The sequence below is a fragment of the Panthera leo genome, chromosome A1 (assembly GCF_018350215.1).
Source record: "Panthera leo isolate Ple1 chromosome A1, P.leo_Ple1_pat1.1, whole genome shotgun sequence".
Lineage (NCBI taxonomy): Eukaryota > Metazoa > Chordata > Mammalia > Carnivora > Felidae > Panthera > Panthera leo.
In genome coordinates, this window is record NC_056679.1 from 137502377 (window position 1) to 137530255 (window position 27879).

Genomic DNA, 27879 nt, shown 5'->3' on the forward strand with positions numbered 1-27879 from the left:
TATATTTTGCATTTTATTTATTATATTATATTACAATCATTTTTATATGAATATTTTTGGGTTGTGGAATGAATCATCTGAGTTTCCATTATTTCTTATGGGGAAATTTGCTTCGATATACAAGTGCTTTGGATTACAAATGTGTTTCTGGAATGAATTACGCTCACAAACCAAGGTTTTACTGTATCTGCAGAAATTTTAAACTACTTTTTTTTTCAGTTTTATAATAAGTGAGATGAGTTATGAAGTCATGTTTTCTTTATATGTTTCCACCAAAACAAAATATCTCACAGATTGATAGCAGAAATAATGTGAGACTCATGTCCTCTTCTAAACTCGACACTAAAAAGATTTTCAAAAATGTTAAACAATGCTACTCTTCCCATTTTTTTATTTTAAAAATAAATTTATTTTTCACAAATATTTATGTTTAACACAATACTTTTATCACTATTTTTAAATTAATAAATATTTTAACTTTACTTTCAATTTCATAATATATACTCAGGGAATTTTCAATAAATGTTCATGGATTCTGAGACTAAGGTGATTATATACTACTGAGCTCGGTCATCATCTCTAAGAATAAAGAGTCTACACCTTGCTGAATTCTTACATACCGTTCTCAAAAGGATGAACAAGTATAAGAAGCACACCAATCCATGTATCTTGAATATTTTTAATTTCATCAATAAGGAACCAGTTTAACATTTACTGTGGTAATTAGAAAATATCTAACTCACAAATTAAAACCATTCATGACATTCACTATGTGATTAGAAAAGCCTCATGTGCTGAGGAAGAGGGAGACATAAGCATGTATATAGTAACATTAGAATTCCAGCTGAGGACACCTGGAGTTTGAATTCCCTATTAGAATTCAGAATTCAGCAACAGAGCTTTAACTTCATCATAGTAAGAATCATGTAATCCTGTACCATCAATTCTTATACAGATCATTTTTAAAGGTGAGCAAGCATCTCAGTAGGAAAGGGGCATTATGATAAAAACAGGCTGTTTCCATAAAAAGAAGTAAAAGTGGTAAATAACCATAAGAAATGTTGCTCAGAATGGTAGTCTCATTCTGATGCAAATTAAAATAAAATTATTTATCTATCATATTGGCAAAAGTTTTGGTTTACTTGTATTAACAGGAATGTAAATTGGTACAGTCTTTCTTGCGGATAGTTTGGCACTATCTTCTCAAATAAGAAATGCATGTTCTTTTTGACTCCCCATTCCTACTGCTTGCCATTTACTGTTAGGGTTTTATATGTACTTGGTCAAGATATATGCATATAGTAGCCCTCCCCACCATCTGCTGTTTCGCTTTCCATGATTTAAGTTACTTACGGTTGATTGTGGTTCAGAAGCAGATGATCCTCTTTCTGATATATCATTAGAAGGTCATTAGTAGCCTGACACTACGTCACAGTGCTTACATCATTCACCTCATGTCATCTTATCATATAGGTATTTTATTATGTCACATCATCACAAGAAGACGGTTGAGTACAGTAAAGTAAGATGTTTAGAGAGAGAGAGAGAAAGAGAGAGCACATCCACGTAACTTTTATTATAGTATGTTGTAATTCTTGTTATTGTTGTTAATGTTATGGTGTCTAAAAAAATCTCTTATTGTATCTAATTTATAAATTAAACTTTATCATAGGTATGTATGTATAGGGAAAAACCTAGTATACATAGGGTTCATTACTGTCCTTGGTTTCAGGCATCCACTGGGGTGTAGGAATGTATCCTCCATGGATAAGGGGGACTGCTGTATGTAGAGGGGGAGGGAGAGAGAAGTAGAGACATGTTTATTCCAATATTGTTTATATTAACAAAAAACTGGAAACATCCATCAAAATGGAGATTGGTTAAATAAATTATTTAACATTCACTCTAATAGTCACACGTTACAGAATTAGGTTGTTGTGCCTGCTGATATGGAAAGAGAAGCAGCAAGTATGATTTTTAAGTAACTGCTGTTTTAAAAATATAAATGAGCAGATATTTTTGGGTGTTTTTTGTTTTGTTTTTTAAAGAATGTATTACTGGACACTTAATTGTGGTTACTTTTGGAGAGCAGCGTTACAGTGGTGGTCAGCAGGGAGAAGAGGCTTTCTTTTGTTGTTTTATTTATAGCCTATTATTATTTATTTATGGCCTATTTATGACTTTTTTATGGCTAGTCTTTTTTTGTTGTTGTGTTTTGTTTTTTAAGTAGGCTCTATGCCCATCATGGGCCTTGAACTCATGACCCTGAGATCGAAAGTTGCATGCCCTACTGACTGAGCCAGCCAGGTGCCCTATGGTACTCTTAATGATTTCTTTAAAAAACATCCATGGTCTAGACGTCTTGGTAGGGAAATTACCATTTAATTTCTGTTCCGTTTCTAAATGGTCTGTGTAATTAAATTATTTTGAGGGACTACATCTTTAGTTTTTCTTTTTTTTAACCTTTTTTAACGTTTCTTTATTTTGAGAGAGAGAGAGTGAGCGTGTGGGGGCAGGGGCAGAGAGATAGGAGAGAAAGAATCCCAAGCAGGCTCCACACTGCCAGCTGGGAGCTGGAATGTGTGGCTCCAACCTATGAGATCATGACCTGAGCAGAAATCAAGAGTTGGATGCTTATCTGACTGAGCCACCCAGGTGCCCCTCCAATTAATTAATTAATTATTCCAATATATTTTTTTAAAATCACTACCACCACTATCCAAACCTGTCTTTTAAGATTAGTGGGTTAAGTTATCTGCTCTTTTTTTCATATTGCTTTGGCCTAATGCTTTGCTCCAACAGTGTGGGGCCATTATATAGAAATCATGGATTGAATGAACAAAGATTGTAAACAGGTAATGTCTAAATTTTTCTCAATCCCAAGTTTCTATGAATAGTTTCAACATTGAATATCTAATATACTGAGAATCCTAATTTATTTTGAAAGAATTAATTTACAGCAAGTTGCAAAGATAGTACAGAGCAGTCCCATGTGCCTTTCACCTGTTTTCTCCTCGTAACTTCTTGCAGAAATACAGTATCATGACTGGGATGATGACATTAATGCAGTCTGAGCATTTCCATGACCACAAGGATCTTTTGGTCTTTTGTGCAGATTGCCCTTTTACAGCCACTTTTCTTCTATCACCACCCTCCTTAGCCTCTGGCAACCAATAATCTTTTCTCCATTTCTATAATTCTGTCAATTCAAGAATGTTATTTAAGTTGGAATCCTACCATAACCTTTTCAGATTTTTTTTTTTTTAATTCAGCACAATTCTCTTGAGTTCCACCCAGGTTCTTGCATGTATGAATAGTTTATTCCTTTTTGTTGTTAAATAGTAGTATTCCATGGTATAGATGCACTAAAATTTGTTTTAACCATTCACCTATCATAGGACCTTTAGTTGTTTCCAGTTTTTGGCTATTAGAGAAAAGTGCTTTGAACAATCATGTACAGGTTTTTCTATGGACACAATGTCCCCTCTGACCTTGGTAATTTTCTTTCTGAAGTCTGGTTTTATCTAACAAGAAGACAGTCATTCTGCCCTAATTTTTTTATTTTAAAGTTTATTTATTTTAAGAGAGAGTGTGCATGAGCTGGGGAATGGGCAGAGAGGTGAGAGAGAATTCCAAGCTGACTCCACACTTTCAGTTTAGAGCCCAACGTGGGCTTGAACTCATGAACTGTGAGATCATGACCTGAGCCGAAACCAAGAGTTGGATGCTTAATCCACTGAGCCACTCAGTTGCCCATCTTTTTTTTTTTTAATTAACTTTTATATGGTATATTTTTTCTATTTTTTTTACTTTCCCCCATCTATGGTGTTATATATATGAAGTGAATTTCTTATAGACAGCATATAGTTAGTTAGGTCATGTTTTTTAATCCATTCTACCAATCTGTCTTTTGTTATCTTTGGACAGTTTATATTTATTTATTTATTTACTTATTTTTTAAATTCACATCCAAGTTAGTTAGCATATACTGCAACAATGATTTCAGGAGTAGATTCCTTAATGCCTCTTACCTATTTAGCCCATCCCCCCTCCTACAACCCCTCCAGCAGCCCTCTCTTCTCTATATTTAAGACTCTCTTATGTTTTGTTCCCCTCCCTGTTTTTATATTATTTCTGCTTACCTTCTCTTATGTTTATCTGTTTGTATCTTAAATTCCTCATATGAGTGCAGTCATATGATATTTGTCTTTCTCTAATTTTGCTTAGCATAATACCTTTAGTTCCATCCACATAGTTGCCAGTAGCAAGATTTCATTCTTTTTGATTGCTGAGTAATACTCCATTGTGTGTGTGTGTGTGTGTGTGTGTGTGTGTGTGTGTGTGTGTACACAGATACATACATACATACACACCACATCTTCTTTATCCATTCATCCGTCAATGGACATTTGGGCTCTTTCCATACTTTGGCTATTGTTGATAGTGCTGCTGTAAACATTGGGGTGCATGTGCCCCTTCAAAACAGCACACTTGTATCCCTTGGGTAAATACCTAGTAGTGCATTTGCTGGGTCCTAGGGTTATTGTCAGTTTTTTGAGGAACCTCCATACCGTTTTCCAGAGTGGCTGCACCAGTTTGCATTCCTACCAGCAGTGCAAAAGAGATCCTCTTTCTCTACATCCTCACCAACATCTGTCATTGCCTGAGTCGGTAATTTTAGCTGTTCTGACTGGAGTAAGGTGGTATTTCATTGTGGTTTTCATTTGTATTTCTCTGATGATGAGTGATTTGAGCATTTTTTCATGTGTCTGTTCGCCATCTGGATGTCTTCTTTGGAGAAGTGCCTGTTAATGTCTTTTGCCGATTTCTTCACTGGACTGTTTGTTTTTTTGGGTGTTGAGTTTGATAAGTTCTTTGGATACTAACCCTTTATCTGATATGTCGTTTGCAAATATCTTCTCCCATTCCGCAGGTTGCCTTTTAGTTTTGCTGATTGTTTCCTTCGCTGTGCAGAAGCTTTTTATTTTGACGAGGTCCCAGTAGTTTATTTTTGCTTTTGTTTCCCTTGCCTCCGGAGAGGTGTTGAGTAACAAGTTGCTGTGGCCAAGGTCAAATAGGTTTTTGCCTGCTTTCTCCTCTAGGATTTTGATGGCTTCCCATCTAACATTTAGGTCTTTAATCCATTTTGAGTTTATTTTTGTGTTTGGTGTAAGAAAGTGGTCCAGGTTCATTCTTCTGCATGTTGCTGTCCAGTTTTTCCAGCACCATTTGCTGAAGAGACTGTCTTTATTCCACTGGCTATTCTTTTCTGCTTTGTCAGAGATTAGTTGGCCATACGTTTGTGGGTCCATTTCTGTGTTGTCTATTCTGTTACACTGATCTGAGTGTTTTTGTGCCAGTACCATACCGTCTTCATGATTACAGCTTTGTAATACATCTTGATGTCTGGGATTATGATGCCTCCAGCTTCGGTATTCTTTTTCAGAATTGCTTTGGCTGTATGGGGTCTTTTCTGGTTCCATACAAATATTGGTATTGTTCTAGATCTGTGAAGAATGCTGGTATTATTTTGATAGAGACTGCTTACCATAATTATTGACATAACAGGTCTTATGTGTGTCATTTTATCTTTGGTTTTCATTTTGTTTTCTTTTTCCTGCCTTCCCTGAGGGTTATTTGAACCTTTTTTAGAACTGCATTATGATTTATTTATAAAGTTTTTGAACATATGGCTCTGTTTTCACTCTTCACTACCTTCAGATAGTTTTTTTTTTTAATTTTTAAATTAATTGTAAATTAAATTTTAATTAATTTTTTAGAGAGCACAAACTGGGGAGAGGGGCAGAAGGAGAGAGAGAGAATCTTAAGCAGGCTTCATGCTTAGCACAAAACCCGATGCGGGGCTCTATCCCACAACCCTGGGATCACGATCTGAGCCAAAACTAAGAGTTGGATGTTCAACTGAGCCACCCAGGTGCCCCCCCGGTAGTTTCTCTAGCCAGAATTTATAGTTGTAATCTTTAAGAGGCCAGTCCAGAAACTTACTCAGTCCTGTAGAAAACAGCTCAGTATTATTTTAAATTATTACATCATACTGTATAGTGTATTGTAAACAAATTTAAAAGTGGTATCAACAAATTCTTACAACTTCTAGGAGATTACATATCTGTATGTTTTTAGGGTACTGGGAATAAGAATAAAGTATTTTATAAAAACTTTCTGATTTCTAATGGATCCAATTTGGTAAAGCTTAAAGTATTTTAAAGTATTATTTACATATTAGGAAACAATATGCAGAACTGAAAGTGCTCTATTTCTAGGGGTTATAAGTGTATCACTTGTCATCATTTTCTTTTAATGTTTATTGGAGAGAGAGAGGGCCCTAGCACACAAGCAGGGTTGGGGTAGAGAGGGAGTGAGATAATCTCCATGTTGATAGCTTGGAGCCTCCCCCTCTCAAACCGTGAGAACTTGACCCGAGTCAAAATTGAGAGTCCTGGGGGCGCCTGGGTGGCGCAGTCGGTTAAGCGTCCGACTTCAGCCAGGTCACGATCTCGCGGTCCGTGAGTTCGAGCCCCGCGTCAGGCTCTGGGCTGATGGCTCGGAGCCTGGAGCCTGTTTCCGATTCTGTGTCTCCCTCTCTCTCTGCCCCTCCCCCGTTCATGCTCTGTCTCTCTCTGTCCCAAAAATAAATAAAAAACGTTGAAAAAAAAAATTAAAAAAAAAAAATTGAGAGTCCAATGCTTAACATACTGAGCCACCCACATACCCCTTTTCATCTTTTAATATATAGAATCTGCTCTTCACTCTGTATTAGATTTTTCATTTCTAGATTTTATCCAGTCTGTTAACTCACTGCTGGCTACAGTAGGCTTTTTATTCAGTTTGGAAGCTATAGCCATGTTAATTCTGCTCTTTGTTCTCCTTGACCTTATGCTGTGACTGAGATCATCTTTCATACTGTTCTTGCTGAGCCTTAAGTGAATGGACGAAGAATAGTAAACTTTCCAGTACAAGAATATTGGCTGTCCAGTTCCAACTGGCATTTCTTGGCGATCTTTTTTTTTTTTCATATAAAAATTATTTTGGAACTATTTTATTCTTGTATATTTTTTGTAAGTTAGAAGTTATTTGCATTCTCCCTACACACATGTGTTTATGTATGTGTATATAATTCTTTTTCTGATCATTTTAGTATAAATTCTATACATTATGGTCCTTCATCCCTAACTTCCTAAATGTGTATTTCTTAAAAATGGGATTCTCTTAACATAGCATACTTAGAGAAGTGTTCCTCCATCCTTTATCTCTTCTACTTCATCACCCTCCCTTGTAGGTAACCAACTTTATTATATTCTGATTGATCCTTCCAGTGGCTTTTATTCCCCCATAAAGAAGAGATCTGTGTTCTTAAAATTTCCCTTCTTTCTTACTTAAAAGATATATATGTTCCTTTATATGCTTTTTTCAGTTAGCAGTTTTTCCTGGAAGTCATTCGCTATGAGTTCATAGAAACTTCTGATTTTTATTTAAAAAAAAATTTTTTTTTTAATGTTAATTTATTTTTGAGACAGAGAGAGACACAGCATGAGCAGGGAAGGGGCAGAGAGAGAGGGAGACACAGAATGTGAAGCAGGCTCCAGGCTCCGAGCTGTGAGCACAGAGCCCGACGCGGGGCTTGAACTCACGAACTGTGAGATCATGACCTGAGCCGAAGTCGGATGCTTAACCGACTGAGCCATTCAGGCACCCCGAAACTTCTGATTTTTTTAATAGATATATAGTACTCTGTTTTCTGTGTGTACTGTAGTTTATTCAACTATGCTTGGACATTAGATGCTCTCCAGCAGTTCTGAGTTACAGATCATCTTTGATCTGTTATATACATATTTTTAAATTGTTGGAGGTGTATCTTCAGGGTAAATTCTTAGAAATTGAATTCCTGGGTGGGAGAGTAAATATGTGTCTACTTTTGTTAGATAATGCTAAATTTCTTTCTCAGAGATTGTACTATTTTTTATTTATACCAGCAAAGCCTAAGAGTACATTTTCCCACAGTTATGGCAACAGAATGTATTTTCAAGCTTTTGAAATTTTGCCTGGCTCATGGGTAAGATGATTATTTTAGTATAGTTTTAATTTTCTTGGTCATCTTTAATTTCTGTTTTTTCTGTATTTTTGATAAATATTTCCATTTATTGAGACTGTCAGCCTTCTGATTTCATCATCTCTCATTTCCACTTTGAAGACTGGGATGAAAATTTGGTTATCTACAGAACTGTTGGTGTTGCTGCTCAAACACCTATTCTCTTCCTTTTAGTGCTTCTCCTACTTAATTTTATAGTGCTTTTCTCTTTCAGATATCTGAAGCATAAAGTGTGATCTGAAGCTAACTTAACCAAAAAGATGTAACTTTTCCATTTAATTATTGTATGAGCCTGTTGGTATTTGATAAATGACATAGCCCCTATAATAGTTGAAGCTATTTTGCTAATCTTTTGTATTTCTGTAGTAGGATCCATGATTACAGTTTTTATTTTTCTTCCCATAGAACATTCCTGATGTAGATGAAGAAGGCTATAGTATAAAACCAGAAGCAAATCAGAATGATATCCTTTCATCATTTGGATATTCCTATGGATTGTGTTGGCATATAAGTAGACAGTTATAACAAAATGATCTGTTGTTTAATAAAAACTTCAAATTTTTAATTATAATAAAATGTGACTCCATAATAGTTTGACATGTTTTTACTAATGAGTTAGTAGTTCTGTTTCTGTGAAAGTCTACCTTATCTCTTAAAGGTTTTATATTCCTTTTTGTAAATGTATGAAAACTGGTTATGCATTAAGATCACTTAAGAACCGAATTCTTTAACTGATACTCACATACCAAAGAGAACCATTTCTACTCATCTAGTGATTCTGATTCTGAAGATGAAGAACCAAAGAAGTATCGGATAGAAATCAAACCTGTGCATCCAAATAACTCACATCACACAATGGCTTCCTTGGATGAATTAAAAGTATCTATAGGAAATATCACACTGTCCCCAGCAATATCTGTAAGTAAGAATAAGAGCAAGTTCATACTCTTCATGTAGAAGCCTTATTTTTTTTTAACCTTATCTACTTGCATCTGCTTAATTTTAGGAATAATAAAATATCATTAGGAATAGTTAATTAAGCATATTGGATAAGGAGATATTTTATAATTTGTCATCAGTTTTATTGAGGTCTCCAGTGTCTGATTTTTATATAGGCAAATGAATTTGAGTTTGGCTTAGTTTTGTTTCCTTTTGAAAGTTTTACTGGGAAACAAAAATGTAGAAAATCTATTTCTGCCATTTATTTTATTTTCCAGTCTGTATGTTTCAGAAATTTGAACTGGCAGTATTAATCTTTTCCTCATCTAATTTTAAAGTTTTTCATCCATATTTTATGAACTTTATATGAACAGGAATTCAGTAAAAATGGATTTAAACATTAAGTTATGTGTCTGCATGCTTTTGCAACTGCAATATTTGTTTTTTCATACTTTTTTATAAAAAAAGGCAAATAGAAGAATTCTTAGTGATAATGGTTAGTTCCTCAATTCTAAGATCCATATTTAACAGCTTTTGGAGGAGAAAAAAATCACCATAACTAATCTTTCCATTGATGTCATAGTCTAAATTCAGGAATGTTAAACAATGAGAAAAAAGCGTGTCTTAGGATGACAGTTTAGTCTATCTGTACATGCTCATCATAACTGATATTAAACCTGTTGTCCTTGATAATACAGAATAAGTATTACCCATTTCATATTTTTTTATTATATATTGTTATATATTTTAAGAAGTCTGTATTTGGGAAAAAGTTTTTTTCTCTCAGTCATGCACTTTTAGAATTTATTTTTTTGTATAAAAAAGGCTGATTTCTGAAGTGAGGTTTTATTCTCCCATTGCTATTTAACCTTAAGATTAACACCCAAATTAAATTATGATATATATATGTACACATATATACATATATATGTATACATATATCTACACATATATACATATATGTATACACATACATATATATCTACACACATATATATATGAAGTAGGAAGCTATGAAATGACTAAAAATTTTTATTATATAAGAATACAACTAATTTTAAAAATATGTATAAATAAAACAAAAGCCTAGAGGAATATATATACCAGAATGTTAAGCACCTTGCTCTTGTTAGTGAAAGCATTAGTGGTTTTAAATTTTCTCCTTTGTACTTTTCTCTCTCTTCTATTTTTTAAAAAACTGAACATTCTAGTTTCATACTGAGAAAATAAATAATAATGAGAACAGTTTAATAGTTAATGTTGGGTTTGAAAAGAGGATATTTTGAGTATATTTTATTGAGCAGTGTGCTCATCTAGCTCATGTCCCCTACCCCAAACAATGCTCTGCATGTGTTTTAAGGTGTATAGATTTTTAGGTATGGTTTAGAAGGTAATAGACAAATTATGAAACCAAGAAAATAAGCTGTTTTAAATTCTAAAATGTACACTATGTCTTTCTTTTTCTTTCCATGTACTACTAGAGACACAGCCCAGTAAGTGCAAGATTTTATATTATTACCTATGGTCTTAAAAAATCATTTTAATGTTCGAACATTGATTTTCAGAATACTTGTGTTAAGTTTTTTAAATTTGCAGATCAAAGTATCTTGCTGTAGGCACTAACATTTTCATATTTTAAAACTTTTGAGTGTTAAAGATACATGTATTATCTTTTACTATAAAAAATACTGCATTTTTAACAATTTTTATGTAGTTTACAGTTGAGCAGATATACCGAAAACAACTTAAAGTTAGGTTCCCAGTAATATTTTATGAAGTAGGCTCCTGGCTGGCTCAGCCAGAGCATGCAACTCTTGCTCTGCATTGTGAGTTCAAGCCCTGTGTTGGGTGTGGAGCCTACTTAAAAAATAAAAAATATATTAAGAAAAATTTTTATGAAGTATTTCATTACCAAATTAAATTATTTGTTTAACAACTTTTAGTTTTTGCTTTTCTCTTTTAGGTGCAGATGAATAGGAATTCATCTAGTAAGTTTGACGTTTAAATTGATTATTTTATATCTATTAAAACTTATCAGGCAATTTGCTGAGCTTATTGTAGCCATATATATATATATATATATATATATATATATATATATATATAGTTATAGCTATAGTTATAGTTATAGAAATAAATGCTTTGTTCTCATCATGACTGTTAGCAACAGACTAGATGGATACTTACTTTAAACAGGAGACAACTTAAGTATACTATTTATTTTAGCATTTAGACATGCCTTTAAATTTAATACTTGGCTACAACATTTTTCAGAAATCAACAAAGCCAAATAGTAGCTTCTGTTTGAGAATGTAACCTACATAACTCAGCCTCATGAGCCAGAAGGGACTATGAGAATGAGTAAGCTTTAGCTTTACTTATTTGTCCTATCACAATTGCAGTTTCTCTTCCATGGTTTTTACAAGACCATTGCTCTAACCTCTGAGCTATGGAGCCACCCTACTTCCATGGTTTTTAGTATAGTAACTTAATTATACTAAAAAATTTAGGGGGTTGTTAACATCTTCTGCAGAGTCATGCATTAAAATAACAAAGGTGAGAAAAATGGAGTTAAGGCATCCTACTCAAAAGTTATGCAATTTGTAAACACAATGGTTAATAAAAACCATAACATCAATCCTATTAAAAATTCTAGCACAATGAAAAAGATCTATTAAATGCATTATATCAAACTAAAAGTAGGATTTTGCTTTAAAAAAAAAATGGTGAGTAGCTTGATGATAGGGGATGTGGGGAAAATGAGGATAAAAGTGGGCTCCTTTTATGGAGTTATGGAGATAAGGGCAAATTGTAGAAACATGGAGGAGAACAGCACAGTAAGTACTTTGAGGCCAAAAAAGGGCCACATTGAGCCAGATGGGACAATGTGACATGATATGTGATATGATGGCATCATATACAGTGTGGTATTCCTTGTAGTTTGCTGCAGTTACCTATGTTGATATATTTTGCATTCATCAACTACATGTTGGTGATTCAAGACATCAAAGTACAGGGAAATTGGCTTATGAACTAACATGACTTTTGCATATTACGGATGCTTTTCCCTTTGTATAATAGTTGCTAATGAAATGGTTCACATTACTAATGCAAAAGGGAGCAAAACAGACTATTTTATAAAGACTGTTGCTTTAGAGTGCTATAAAAATTTTAATTTTTCGAGATACGACATCCTTCAAGAATTAACTACTTTTGGTCAATATAATCATTAATAATATTCTTACAGCTTGAAAAAATGCTTTCATGATTCATCACTTATCATTTTTGAGTAATACTTAAGTATTTGAACATATGTTCTAATTTTTAAAGTTCTAGCCCATATTTTTTTCATCTGAACACCAATTTTATTTTCATGAATATGACAGTTTAGTTGACTTAAGTAATTTCTTACCAGAGGTGTTAAAAGAAATGAAGATATAGCAGAAGTTCAGTTATTATTTTGATATTCTTAAGTCTGTTAGAAAACTTGCTAAAGGCTTATTTTCCTTTTCTTCATAATTAAAAAAATTCGATTTATGTTATCAATTCCATAATTTTTAAATTGTTCATAGTAATGAGATATATTAGTGTCTCTTTCCATTTAAGTATTTTATTACTCAGATTATGAATTGTTTCATATTTTGATTTTAATTAGGTGAAGAGCTAACAAAATCGAAGCCATGTGCTGGATCTAATGAGTAAGTTTCACATTTTTTTATTTTTAAATAGACTATATTAGAGCAATTCTAGGTTCATAGCAAAATTCAGGCGAGGATACAGTTTTTGCATGTATATTCTCTGCTCCCACATATACCCAGCCTCCTTCACCAATATAATCCCCCATTAGAATGAAACATTTGTTAAAATTTTTGAGCCTACCCTGACACATCATTGTCACCCAAAGTCTGTGGTTTACATTAGGATTCACTCTTGGTCTTGTATGTCCTATGAGTTTTGACAAATGGGCAAGGACGTGTGTCTCCATACATTATAGTGTCATACAGAATAGTTTAACTGTGCCCTCCACCTATTCATCCTTCCCTCTTTAATGTGTTTAGATATCATTCTTTTATACTTTTTCCCTAGAAAATTTTACTATCTTTGCAGTTTCAATTAGAGTACGGTGTTGTTTATCATCCTCTAAGCTGTGAATTGTTCTTTGGGGTTACTGGTTGTTTTAAATTATTTCTCACTTGACACTATTTTTATAATTTTTTAAAAAATCCATTTAACTGTATTTGGCCTTGGTGGCTTTACTACTTCTAAATAAATGGTAGTGGGGCGCCTGGGTGGCCCAGTTGGGTAAGCGGCTGACTTTGGCTTGGGTCATGATCTCACGGTCCGTGAGTTCGAGCCCCGCATCGGGCTCTGTGCTGACAGCTCGGAGCCTGGAGCCTGCTACAGATTCTGTGTCTCCCTCTCTCTCTGACCTTCCCCCGTTTATGCTCTGTCTCTGTCTCAAAAATAAATAAACATTAAAAAAAATAAATAAATAAATGGTAGTGTCCCAAGTTCATATATGTCTGTATTTTAACTAGTTATTCTCATGGAAATTTTCTCGTTTTTTTCCTTCAATTATTGGCTGTAACCCTGTAAAATATACTGCACTTTTAATGAACTTCAACAAGAAGATGTCTCAAGTTAAAAAAGGAGAGGGCTAGAAACCATGTTGCTAGCTCTTTTTAAATTTTTTTTTTTTTTTAACGTTTATTTATTTTTGAGACAGAGACAGAGCATGAACGGGGAGGGTCAGAGAGAGGGAGACACAGAATCTGAAACAGGCTCCAGGCTCTGAGCTGTCAGCACAGAGCCCGACGCCGGGCTCGAACTCACGGACCGTGAGATCATGACCTGAGCCGAAGTCGGCCGCTTAACCGACTGAGCCACCCAGGCGCCCCACTAGCTCTTTTTAAAAAGGAAAAAATACTTTAAGCCGGTGTTTCTTTCATGTGTTTTTGTTTTTTTTTTTTCATTTCTTTATCTGTCAGTAAGAATATATTCTTTTAATGTTTTTTTTCTTTTGTGTAAGTGAAAGTAGTCTTCATTAAATGGAGAATTTAAAATTATTTAATACTTTTAAAGTTAGGCATTAATTGAGCACAGTGCTGGTATTCATTTATCATTTTAAAAGGTAAAGTTAAGTGTTTTAAAATGTTGTTTTCAGTAATTTATGCAGTTGTGATCCTAGGTTTTAAATACAATGTGTAGTATGCTTCCATGTAAGTGCGTGTTGAGGTACTAGATATGTGCTTATAGATAACTGTACCATTTTTATTGTAATGAGCCTGTTTTCTAAGATGTGAGAACATAATGTTAAAAATTAATGGCTGTTTGATACGTTAAAATACTGTTTTAATGGGATTAATTTTTTTTTTTTACATCTTATATATAATTTTTACTTGTCAGTCATATCTCTGTAAAGCTGGAAAGAAAAATTTTAAAAAAGAGGTAGTGGCAAAGTTCAGGTACTATAGGATCTTAGAGATGAGACATCTTAAAAGGTGTATGACTAAAATGAAAAAAAAAGAAACGTTGATTTAAAAGTTTTTATTAAAGAGCTGCGGGGTGCCTGGGTGGCTCAGTCCGTTAAGCGTCCGACTTCAGCTCAGGTCACGATCTCGCGGTCCGTGGGTTCGAGCCCCGCGTCGGGCTCTGGGCTGATGGCTCAGAGCCTGGAGCCTGCTTCCGATTCTGTGTCTCCCTCTCTCTGCCCCTCCCCCGTTCATGCTCTGTCTCTCTCTGTCTCAAAAATAAATAAACGTTAAAAAAAAAAAATTAAAAAAAAAATTAAAAAAATTAAAAAAAAAATAAAGAGCTGCAAGTTCAATCTTGAGAGTAACTAGTCCAGTGGATTCCAAGGGGTCAGTAGAGGGAAATCTTTGGTTATGCAGCATATTGACTTTTTTGAAACTTGAATTTTGGTGTTCTTGATGCTTTTGTCCATAGTCTTGGTTACCTTTCATAAAAAGACCTGAGTGACCCAAACATTTCACTAGACTGCCTCAGTGACTCAGGTTGTGGATTGCCCAGGGAGAAGTCCTGCCCTTGCATGATCTACTATAATAATCAGGCCTTTGAAGGTTATATCAGGGTTATATCAAGTAAGCTGTTGGGCTTATTTCTGTACTTGACAATTTCAAAGATGAAAGAAAAGGATAAACAGATATTTTTTTAAATTATTTTTGGGGACAGAAGGGAGAGAAAGAAATCTGCGCTGTCATCTCAGAGCTCAATGCAGGACTTGAACTCAGGAACCAAACCATGAGGTCATGACCTGAACCAAAATCAAGAGTTGGATGCTTAAGCGACTGAGCCACCCAGGCGCCCCTAAAGATTTTTTAAAAAGTACTTAAATATGACCTTATAAAATTTGTGCCTGATTTCCTATCACTTAAAGAAATTTTCTATCCATGACTTGGGGCTAGGACACTATTGTAGGATTAATTAAGTACCTTTCTGTCCTTAGGCAGCTGTTTTAGACCCTTTTATTGCTTTTCTTGTAAAGCTGAAATGATTTCTGTTCTTAGAACCCCAAAGATTGCTAGAGTATAACAAGGTGTGATTGATGGGAATTAATCTTCTCTATTCCACCCTAGCGATTTCACATAATGTTATTGGAGGGTCTGCTTATAGCAGTTAACGAATTATTTATTAATATAAAATTTTAATTTAAACTTTCCTCACATATTCCATTGGTAGAATGCCCAACTTTTAAATCATATATATTTAGCTATTCCAATTCTGTGATATAAAAATAAGTGACTAGATTTTATACTAATAAAATACTCCTTAATTAAATCTGTTTTTTAAATGTTATGGTAGGAAGGGGACCAGCGATTTACTTGCTTGGGATCCCCTGTTTGGACCATCTCTTGATTCATCTTCTTCTACTTCACTAACTTCGTCGTCATCATCAGGTAAATGTATATAAATATATATGTGTGTATATATATATATATATTTAAAGTGAGGAATGCATTAGTTTCTTTTTTCCTAATTGATTTGTTCATTACTTGTGTGTTGTTCTTAACAATCAAAAATATTTTTAACTTGTCCTCACATATTGTCAGGTAAAAGTGATTTTGTACTGGTTCTCTTAACTTAGCTGAAAGACCCTATGGCTTAAACAAAAATACATCAAACCAGTTTTTTTTTTTTTTTTCATTCATGTATTTATTTCTATGCATCATTCCCTTATCTGTGCCCAAGTAATTTTTTTTCCCAATATTTTATTTTCTTAAGTAATCTCTGCTTCCAGCATGGGGCTCAAACCCACAACCCCAGGATTAAGACTTGCATGTTCCAACCACGGAGCCATTCAGGCACCCCATAACATGTTTATAGATAATTCCACTGCATGAATGTGCATTAATGTAACCAGTCCTTTTTTATTGGACATTTGAATTGCATCCAATTTTCTAGTGTTGTGAAAATCCATGAATAGAACACATTTTGTGTACATGTTTCATAATATCCTTATAATTTATCAGTACAACGTTTGAATCCCAAGATATACCCATTGATATTTATTGCCAAACTGCTTTCCAGAAAGGTGTTAGTGCTTCCCAAGCAATATATAAAAGAACTTGATGAATGCTTTTTAGTTGGTGTTTTGACAAGAATGTGTTGTTTCTCTTTTCTTCAAAATATAAAATCCGATTAGCCAACAATCAAAGCAAGCATCCAAATGCTTGTTGAATAAAACCACTGCTTGTTCAAAGCAAAAAAATAAAACAAAATCCACTTTAAGTTGATCTTCTGCCTTCTCTGGGATTTCAGAAATGCCATTCAGTATTTGAGGTTAGGAGAGTGGTAGAATGGTTGGAGAGAACTTGAATTGACTGAGTTCCTATCATGTTGCTCTGCTAGGAGCTGCATATCGTCTATTTAAGTTCATTAACTGCTCCATGAAGTCCATTTTATTGTCCCTATTTTGTAGATGAAAAAACGTAAAGCTCGAAGACGATCAAGAACTTCTGTAAGAGCATATAAATTGGCATCTGATCAAATCTGGATCTTATAATTAGAAACTCTTTGTTCATTGCACTCTGACATATTAACTAAACAATAATCCATGCTGAACCATTTTACTACTAATGAAATAAACACTAGTATTTAAAATTAGATTATTTATAAACCAATTTTTAAAATAAATTGTAGATTTTAGGCAACCTTAACTCCAATTTGGAATTTTGAAGGGAAAGTGCTCTGTATCTAATACTTTGTAAAATAGCAAGAAACAACAAAAGACAGTCGAACATATTCTGAAGTGGCATTACAGCCTTCCTCAGTGGGCTTGTTAGTAGTTTTATAAAACTAAACTTAATAGATTATATAAGGAAGGTTAATTGTACAGGCAAAACTGAAGTTGTCATGAAGGTCTCTTTTTTGTTTGTTTATTTATTTATTAATGTTTATTTATTTTTGAGACAGAGCATGAACGGGGGAGGGTCAGAGAGAGAGGGAGACACAGAATCTGAAACAGGCTCCAGGCTCTGAGCTGTTAGCACAGAGCCTGACACGGGGCTCGAACTCACGAACCGTGAGATCATGACTGGAGCCAGTCGGACGCTTAACCGACTGAGCCACCCAGTCACCCCTAGGTCTTGTTTTTGTTTAGTAAAAATGTCAGAATGGTGTTTTGTATTTAGAATGAAGAAGGTCATAAGTAGTGTATTTTAATTTTGTTAATATACTTTTATGAATTATTTTTCAGAATCCTTAATGAAAATTTTCACATTGAAAATCAGAGGCTTTAGTGATACAGAAATTTCTTCCTAACTGTGCCCTCAGTTTCTCTTTTTAAAAAAAAATTTTTTTTTAATGTTTATTTCTGAGACAGAGTGACAGAGCATGAGTGGGGGAGGGGCAGAGAGAGAGGAGACACAGAATCCGAAGCAGGCTCCAGGCTCTGAACTGTCGGCACAGAGCCCGATGCGAGGCTCGAACTCACAGACGGCGAGATCATGACCTGAGCCAAAGTCGGACGCTCAAGCGACTGAGCCACCCAGGCACCCCTCTCTTTTTCTTTAACACAGTTTCTTACTTTTCAAAAAAGTTCTCTCTTCCTCTTGCTAACTGTCTGAAGAATGTTTCACCCCTATCACTTTTAATTTCAGACAAAAAGGATTCATTTTCATTTAGTGGCCATTTGATGTGCAGTAGCTAGGAAATAAAACATTTATTAACCGTTTGCTACTTTTTAAGTTCACTTTCCTATGCATTTTTAAACCTTTCTATATAGTCTGAAAAATGATGTCAAATTACTTTGCCTTTCAGGGAATGTTAGTCGTGTTGAAAAGAGATGATGATACAAGTCTAAAAAAGTATAAAGGTGATAGTGCTGTGTTACTCAACAAGTGCCTAACTGGCTAGTAGTAAAACTCCCAACATGTTAGGAGGTAAGATAGACTAAATCAGTTTTGGAGTTAATACAAAAAACCAGCCTTAAAAAAAAAAAAAAGCATAATATTTTTCAAAACGTTATTTTCAGGGATTTTTGCTGAGCACCAGAGCTCAATTAATCTACAGGCAGAGAAGACATAGTCTATAGTAAGGTTTATCAGAGGAGGGGTTTGTTTATATATAAATATTTATACTTTTACCAGCTGTTAAGAGTTACCTTTTACTTCTCTGGGCAAACAGGAATAATTGTGGCTTTATATATTTTTGACCTTGAGTTTTACTCTTACATTCTTTAAGTTTCTTATGCTCATACTTAATTTCCTCAGTTAATAGAAAGTTTGAGCTCCTGCTTTTGTTCCTGTATTACTATATTTTTCTAGTTTTGAGGGACTAAAATAACATTAACCTGAAATGAGAAAACTATTTGGCTATGTAGATTCATATTTTTGTTCTAGAATTTTCCTGTTGCTTCTGGTTTTCATCTGCTTTCTCCTTCTTCCACTGAACTTAGAATGCAACACAAACTCTTTGTCTCCCACTGATTTGAGTGTATGGTAATTGAATCTTTCCTTGAAACCAGCATGTTTTTGGACTTTGAAAAAGCAAATTGTGGTTATTTAAAAGAGCTGAATGTTAACAGTTCTACCAGGCTTGGTTTGAGTCAGTCTTAATACATTGACAATCCATTTGTCAGTGATGAAGCTCAGGTATACATACCTATCTCTACTATGTTAAATTCTCATAAGCTTGAAATGCCTTGAATAGTGATGAGTGCTGGTTTCATTGATAACGAACCTGTCTTTAAAGTAAGTATGTCATGGGGCACCTGGGTGGCTCAGTCGGTTGAGCCTCCGACTTCAGCTAAGGTCATGATCTCACAGTCCGTGAGTTCAAGCCCCACGTCAGGCTCTGCGCTGACAGCTCAGAGCCTGCAGCCCGTTTCAGATTGTCTCCCTCTCTCTCTGCTCCTCCCCTGCTCATGCTCTGTCTCTCTCTGTCTCAAAAATAAATTAAAAAATAAATTTTAAAAAAACATTAAAAAAAAGTAGTGTTCAATGGAAGAAGGCAACAGCCTTAGAATCTACATAGGGGTTCTTAGCAGCTTTTTATTGTTTTCTTCAAGCAGCTTGAACTGTGCTTGTATCTATTATCCCTTCATTGTATGTGCTTTCTGAATGATTCCATACCCCTCATGCCTTTACTTTCACTCCTGTGTGACTACCTTTTTCTTTAGGTCTTTTCCTGTCACCTCTACTCTCCTTCCTTTCACACCTGCATTCCTCTGACAGTGGCCATGGATCCTCAGCCTTTTGTTTCTCCATGGATATACTTAGGCCCATTCATATATTTTTAACTTTGCACATCTGCAAACTTAACTTAATGAATTATATTCTTCCCATCCATATTCTCTTCTTCAGTTTGAATTACAGTCCCATGTTTTAGATTGAAGCAAAGGGATTTGAAAATAATTTAAAATACTATGATTTAAACATATCAGCTTCCATTCTTCACTTTCGTTTTGATTATGCTAATACATTTGTGAATTGTGATGGTGTACACTTGAATTTCATTAATTTCTACTATGATGGAGTTATTTTTAATTAGAAATACTCTGGTTAGTATCTGATTTATAAAATGGCAAAGTTTGTAAATGGCATTGAAAAACAGTGAACATTAAATTTATGTAGGATTTAGGAACAGGAATTTTTTCATAAATAAGGTATTTTTAATACTTTTAATTATCACCAGAAACTTTACAGTGTAGTTCAACTTGTAATTTGACCTTTAAGTTTAATTAAGGTAAGTGTTTTATTTAGAGTTCATGTGAAGGTGTTGCTTCAAAGGCTTGGTCTTACATTTCTGTAAGTAGATGTATTGGCAATAAACTAAAGACCTTAGGCCTGAAATTGGTGTATTTTTACTAGCTAATTTATCATTTTATCTTTTTATAGGTGTAAAGAATTGAAACAGGAATACACTTTATATCGTGTGTCAATTCTACTGAAAAGTCAATGTTTTTGTTTTTTAGGAATATTGTTAGCTTCAAGAAAAGCATATTTGATAGACTTCCAGTATTTCAACAAGTATCTATAATTATATTATAGATATATAATATGTATATTACAAAACTCCTGAAAAATTAGCTTTGAGTCCTAAGAATTCCTCTATAATAGAATGTATTTATGTAAGGTTTGTTACATACTAATGGTTTTCTTCAAATTCTCTTTTTCCCCCTACCAGCCAGGCCCACAACTCCTCTTTCTGTAGGCACCATTGTCCCACCTCCAAGGCCCGCTTCCAGACCAAAGCTTACTTCAGGCAAACTCAGTGGGATTAATGAAATAGTATGTACTCAGGTTTTTTTTGTTTTTTTTTTAATTATAACTGTTTGATTTAAGATGCAAATATTTTTCTATATACCCCTTTACCATTAAATGCTTGGAATTATCTATTTGAGTCTTCAAATTATAGGAAAATTTTTCTAGCCAACACTTCCTTTACTTCCTCATGTTACATGGAGCAAGACATTGTTCGGGAAGAAAGGAGATTTCCTGAGAAAGTTAGCACATTATAAGAATAACCATTTAGTACCCATTCTTTCACAATTAAGAAGCAATTTTCATATAATTCTGCTGTAAGTCAAATATTATGGAAGAGATGGTGACCTTTTCCTGGGGTTTAGAAGTGTACTGCCAGGAGAATCCTGGAGGGAATCTAGTCCAGCTTTTATTTTATGTATAAAGAGACTGGAGGTGATGTTACTTAACTGGCTTGTGAAAGTACATGTTGCTTAAAGAAAAAAACACTGGTCTACAAAAGTTGTCAGATAATTAAAGAAAATGTATGAGTTATATTCAGAGAGAGACTTTCCCAAACCAGTCTTCTTGCTTCTTACCTACTGTGTGTCATGTTTTACACTAATTGCCAGTATTAAATTTCTGAAAGTCAAGCTTAATCTTCTTTTTCTCTAGATAGACCTCTCCATTGGTTGCCTGTAGTCCATGTGGTTGAATGTTTTAGCCGAATGTACAAGGCTCTTTAAAAAGGTGCCTCAACAACCTGCATTATTACCAGACTAACTGTCCAACTTTCTCCTCTTTGCAACTTAACGTCCTAGCCATTTGAAACTTTCCACTGTTCCCCAAACACATCATGCTCTTTTATGTATCCACGTCTTACTTTGCAGCCTTTACGGAAATGCCCCTCAGATGTTTATATAGGAAACTGCCCTCTTTTTTTTTTTTTTTTTTTTTTAAGATCCAGCTAAATACCATCTAGCTAAATCCCTCTTTGATCATTACTTCTCCCCAAGTGGATTTAATCACTCTCTTCCTTATACCCACCCATGTACTTTGCTCATATTTCTCTTAGTGCACAAATTACATTGTATATACTTTCTTTGTGTGTGTTCCCCTCACTGGACTATGCCTTTGCCATGTTAGTACTTTGCATAATGCCTGTCACATAGGAGATGTTTCATGAAAAATCTAAAAGGCTTGAGCACCAAGTGCTGAAATAGTGACCTCTTTCTTTTGTTACCCTAACGAACAGACTTAAGGAAATGAGATCAAAGACTAGATACAAGCTGGTAAGGAGATAATTATTTTTCATAGAATATAAAAATGACTACCTCTTAATAACATGGGATTTTTTTCCTGATTACAAAAGCAGTACATGATCATGTGAAATTTGGGAAATAGAGAAAACAAAATTAAAATCCCTTCCATATTTCATGACTCAAAGATATGCAGTTAACACTTTTATATATATCCTTTCATTAAGTTTTGAGTGCTTAAATATTCAGACTCAGTAAAATATAGTTGTTAAAAGCACAAGCTTATTAGTCAATAGTTACCTGAGTGACATTAGTCAAGTTGTGTACTTGGAGTATCTTATTTCCTTATAGGTGAAGTATAAAGATAACAGGTGGTATGAGACTTCAGTGAGTTACTGTGTGTTAGATACTTAGAACATTGTGGAGTGGAAGTAATTGCTCAGAAAAGTTACTATGAATGATACGTGTACATTTTTAATGTCATACATACTTTTTATTCTTCACTTGAAAATATTTTGGGAACACCTTTCAATTTCATGAATTACTCTTTAGATTTCAAACTTATTTCAAGTGGTAGAATCTTTTGTCAAATAATCTTAAGTTGCAAGTGTATTAAATAAGTAAAATTGGGACTTTTATACTTGAATCTTTCATCCTTTACTCCCACCGCAGCCTTGAGAGCCTTCTAGAAACCACCCTTTGAGGGCTTCAGGGAGCACCATTTGAAACAGCTGCAGAGCATAAATGCTCTATCTTGTAACACCACTGTCAGCATTTCCAAAGGATTTTAGAGACGTGATTTGACATTTAGTTTATTTCCAAGTTTTCATTAGTCAGCATTCTTAATGATTTCATTATAAACAATGTCTTAATATCCTTTTGTTCTTCACAGACTTTGTTTAGTAAATTTTAAAGTGAAATTCATGAACTAAAGGGTATGCACCTTTTTTAAGACTCTTGATGATTATTACTGTATTGCCCACCAGAAAGTTTATGCTGATTTTAATTCTCTCCAGCTGTACATCGAAGTGCCCTTTTCCTTGCCTGCTTGGATGTGCACTTTTTTGGGGAGAGGGCACCTACCTTTCACTAGATGCTCAAAGGGTCTATAATCACACACCCTTTTCACATTCCTGTTGGGATTGCCTCACTGTTTAGAGCAGTGTTTTTCAAAGTTTGTTCCCAGACTAGCAGCATTACCATCACCTAGGATTGGAAGAAATGTAGCTTCTCTGTCTCCATCCCAGACAAATCAGAAATTCTGGGAAGTGGCCCTCCAAGTGATTCTGATGCATGTTTAAGAACTGCTGTTTTTAAGTAGTGCTGTTCAACAGAAATATAACGCAGCAGATACTGAAGTTTTTCTAGTAGCCACATTAAAAACAGTAAAATTAACTTATTTTACTCAGTATGTTAAAAAAAAATTTTACAGTGTAATCACTATAAATATGGAGAGTTTCTTTTCTGTTTGTGCTAAGTCTTCAAAATCTGTCTGTTTTATACTTAGAACTCATCTCAAATTTGAACTAGCCACATTTCAAGTGCTAGTGGCTACTGTACTGGACAGTGCCATTCCAAAATCAGAAAACCACTTAAGAGCTGTTTTTGTCTTTTCCTAGAAAGTTATAAAATGTGCATTCTAAACTGTAAATTGTAAAAATGTAGCCACATGGTATGGCCATGAGGCCATGTTGCTACAGGAGAAATTTCTCCCACAGTACATGGTCAAGATTTTTTCTAAGCTTATAGATTTCACATAGCTGTTGAGTTTAATATGTGTTTGACTTCATGCCTTGCACCACTTCCATCTGTATACAGAGCTGCATTTTTATGCCTTGCTATATTTTTGAAATCTAGTAGTTATTATAATCGGTCATCAAAAAGCTATTCTCTGGAACTAATAGTTCAAAAATAGTTAATTGAGGGAGTGGGAGGTTACTTAGTATAAAACACTTTGGATGGTACCTAATTTTTATGTGTCTATCTGTAAATTTATATTCATACAATAGAGAGTTGACTAATTTTAGTGTAGGAGTGCTTATAGGGTGTTTTGTTTTTGTTTTTTTGTCTTTAGTTTTTCATGTTCCTCAAATAATTGAAGACAGGAACAGGATCTTTCTTGTTCACTGCTTTGTATCTAGTGTATCTAACCCATGGCTTGACCCATAGTGACACACAGTAGGCATTGAATAAGTATTATATTCATTTACAGAATACTTTCACAAGCAGGAAAATGTTATTTTTAACTAAGTTAAATATGCCTTATTTTAAAAAATGAAACCCTTTAGGAAGTGTTGCTCATGTATTATTGGAACACGTAGGAATGTGGAAGGAAAAAATCGATTCATCCAAGTAAAAGAAATGAACGGAAGTTCAAATTTTCATATGTATTTTTATGTTTAGAAAAGTGGGAAGGCAGTAGAATTAAGATTTCCTCAAATGTCTTTTTTGAGTGAACTGTCTCAATGAGAAAGCGTTACAAGGAATTATAAAGGGAAATGTGGACAGATTTGTAAACACCAAAAATAAAGGGCAAGCAAGATTTAGGGACAAAGTGTTTGCAGCAGATAAAGCAAAGGGTTAGTGAAAGCTCAGGTAATATTAAGCTCCCCCGAAACTAAATTAGACAAAGCCAACAAAGACAACTCATAAAAGGTAAAATGCCCATCTTATTTTTATCTATTTTAAAATTATTTTTCCATCTAAGGCTCATCCATTCATTGCTGAAAAAGGTGCAGAGAAATATTCTATTTATAGGGAGTAAAGTGAATAATCCTTTTGGGAAGCAGTTTGGCAGTATGTATGAAAGAAAAGCCTTCATGGTGTTTAAGCTTATAATTTAACCTCTGAAACTCTGTCTTAAGTATACTTATTGAAATAGAGAAAATGCTTAATGTATAAAGGTTCTCTTGACAGCATTATTTTAAAATAGCCTTCTCCACCTTTAACATATTCTTGAAAATGATTTGACTTCTGCCATCTCTATTTTTAGTTAAAAGAAACACTTTTAACTCTTTTAACTTTTTAGTTAAAAGAAAATAAATTTGGTTGATTATATTAAAATTAATCTTAACATACCTAAATATCTTTTCTTAGAGGAATTGTTTTACCATTCTGGTAAATAACTTTTTGTTTTTAAGCCCAGGCCATTCAGCCCACCTGTAACTTCCAATACCAGCCCACCTCCTGCAGCTCCTTTAGCCCGGGCGGAAAGTTCTTCCTCTATCTCCTCTTCGGCTTCATTAAGTGCTGCCAATACTCCAACAGTAGGTAAGTGATTATCATAGATTATATGTGAAAGTTAGCATCCAAAGTATGATCAGGCTGAATTTTGTTTTTTAATGAGCTCGTGAAAAATTTAACATTAAGAAACTTCAGTTTTCTGTAGACACACCTGGCATTGTCAAACTAGCCACATTTTCCCTATCTGAATAGGAGAATTTTCTAACACTGTTAAGAATGCATCAAATTTATAAACTACTGACCAGTATAAATAATTGAAGGCAGTATATAATGCAGGCCTTTCTAATGTGAAGTGATGCTTACACTCCTAAGAGCTTTTAATAACGATTCAATTTAAGGAAGGAGTTTTGTGCTTGCAATTATATATTTCTATAAGAATTTAAATCCTCAAGATTTAAAAGTAGTAGATATCAGGACATAGGTATATAAACCTAAACCTAAAGATTTAAAAGTAGTAGATATTAGGACATAGGTATATAAACCTAAACCCTAGCAAATAAGTCCAATATTTTATTACATCTAGATTTTGCTCAAGACATTTTTTATCTTCACTTTTATCTAATTTCTACAAATTCTTATTACTTTTCTCACCCACTGTTAGTATAACAAAAAAGCTGTAATGAGCACTTTATTATTGTGTTTTGTTTGTATATGTGATTTTGTTAATTTTGGTTTTTGCAAACTATTTTAGTCATAAAAAACATAGATGAATCTTTTTAGAAGTCAGACATGTGGTCTGAGTAAACAGAATTAGCTTTAGGTCTCCATTTTCTCTAGATTATTTAAAGGGATTTGAATTTAATAGAATATATTTTTGATTGAGTAGGTACATACTTGTTTTTAGTCTGGGCCAGGGCAGGCAGTAGTAGAACCACAGGTGAGGGAGGAAACAGGCAGGCTGGATATAATGTGGATCTTGTGCAACAAAGATACTTTAAATCTACCATAAGAGTTCCCTTTTTTAAAATTATGATGCTTATTCAGCTCTCTTTAAGTTTTTGATCCTTCTTATTTCTTGCAAATATTTTCTTTTCCTACAATATTTTGTTTTATTTAAATATGATAGAAGATGATAATTTGATTGGGACACTCTCTGAAATTGAAAAGCACTGTGAGACTTCACAAGGTATTGTATCAAAAGCAATATATGTGTGTTGACTAATGATCCTAAAGTGTATCTAAAATACTTTGTTACCTCATTTTTTTCCTTTTTCAGCAATGTATGGTGTCTCAGAAGTCAAGAATAACTCTAAGGTTTAACTTTCTCAGTTTGTACTAATTATATCCAGTTGCTGTATAGGATTTATTGATATCAAATCCCCAATTATAAAAACAGAGTATTTTTGCATTTTCTTCATCTCCTTGCTTTTTTTTTCTTCTCAACATTAAGAAATGTCCATAAATCTTACCCCTAAAGTTGTCAGAATCAGAGAAAAAGTGGTTAGAAAAGCAGCAGAAAGACTATGTTAGTTTAAATACCTAACTTACCAGAGCAAAGGCTCTCCTAGGAAAGCCATCCATATAGTGAGGTGAAGTTAGAGGCAAAAAGGTATCAAATAGTTGGGAGTGTTTTTTACTCCTGGCTGTAAATAATTCTACAAAAATATCCATTGATTATTACAGGAAGGTACCTCTTTCTTCAACTTTATAAGCTCTGCATTTTCAGAACATACAGTTGTTTAAATGTAGAACAATTAAACCAAAATTAGAACACATAATATCCTTATAAATACAGGTGATTTTTTATTTCTAAGAAATTATGTATTTGGAATAATACATTATAAATTTAGACTTTTATACTTAAAGGACTCGATTGAGACAGGAAATATGCAAACTTTTTTTGAACTATGTATGTGCAGTATAATCTTGAAAACAAGAATAGAAAATACGCAAGGACGTATGCCAAAATATTAAGTGGATTTTGAGTTTTATCCCCCCCTCCTATTCAGTACTTTTTTCCTTCTTGCCAGTATTTCAGTAATGGGCTTAACAATTCATACGGATTATTTCAAGAATTCTCATTTTATATGCCCAGTTGGATAAGTGAAAACAGTAACATGTAGGCTTCTTTTGATTTTTAATGTCACAGTAGAAGCAGATATTAGTGTTACCCACGACTGTGTGTAAATATCCATTTATCGTAGGTGGTTTAAGGGGAAAGATTAATTTCATAATTGAGAATATAGTTTTCTTTAATAAAGAGTATTATAGCTTTCATCTTCCCCTAGAAAACATATGCTTTTATGATTTTCTAGTGAGTCGCTATATAGAACAATATATTTTTTCAAAAAATTCACTGAACTAATTCACACATACAGTGAAATTTTCCCATTGTGCAAACATGTGTCAGCATAGATATATTCAGTTAATCTCTACTTAGTCTGCTTTTTTCACTTAACATTTTCTTATGCATATACATGAGTCTTCTGCCTCTTGGTCAGCCCCTTATCTTTCACTTCATCATCTGTCCCCTGATCCAAATTTGAATCCCTGACAACAGACATTTTTCTCTTCATTCTAGGATCCACTGTGTTCAGAGTGATCTCACGAAATGAAAAATGTAACCATGTTTCTCTTGAACATTTTTAGTAGTTTTTAGTGCCACAGAGATAAAATTAAATGTCCCCTG

The 27879-nt window shown here is 34.0% G+C and overlaps 1 protein-coding gene across 2 annotated transcripts in view; it reads left to right on the top strand.

Annotated features, from left to right (window-relative positions):
- FCHO2 (FCH and mu domain containing endocytic adaptor 2) overlaps window positions 1-27879 on the top strand; it is a 121163-nt gene that overhangs the window by 73909 nt on the left and 19375 nt on the right. For both annotated transcript variants that reach the window (XM_042940833.1, XM_042940824.1), the window contains exons 12-19: window positions 8513-8570; window positions 8850-9025; window positions 10528-10539; window positions 11010-11034; window positions 12702-12744; window positions 15869-15963; window positions 20693-20796; window positions 25148-25277. In XM_042940833.1, coding sequence (XP_042796767.1) covers window positions 8513-8570; window positions 8850-9025; window positions 10528-10539; window positions 11010-11034; window positions 12702-12744; window positions 15869-15963; window positions 20693-20796; window positions 25148-25277 — 643 coding nt within the window. The remainder of the gene's footprint in view (window positions 1-8512; window positions 8571-8849; window positions 9026-10527; window positions 10540-11009; window positions 11035-12701; window positions 12745-15868; window positions 15964-20692; window positions 20797-25147; window positions 25278-27879) is intronic.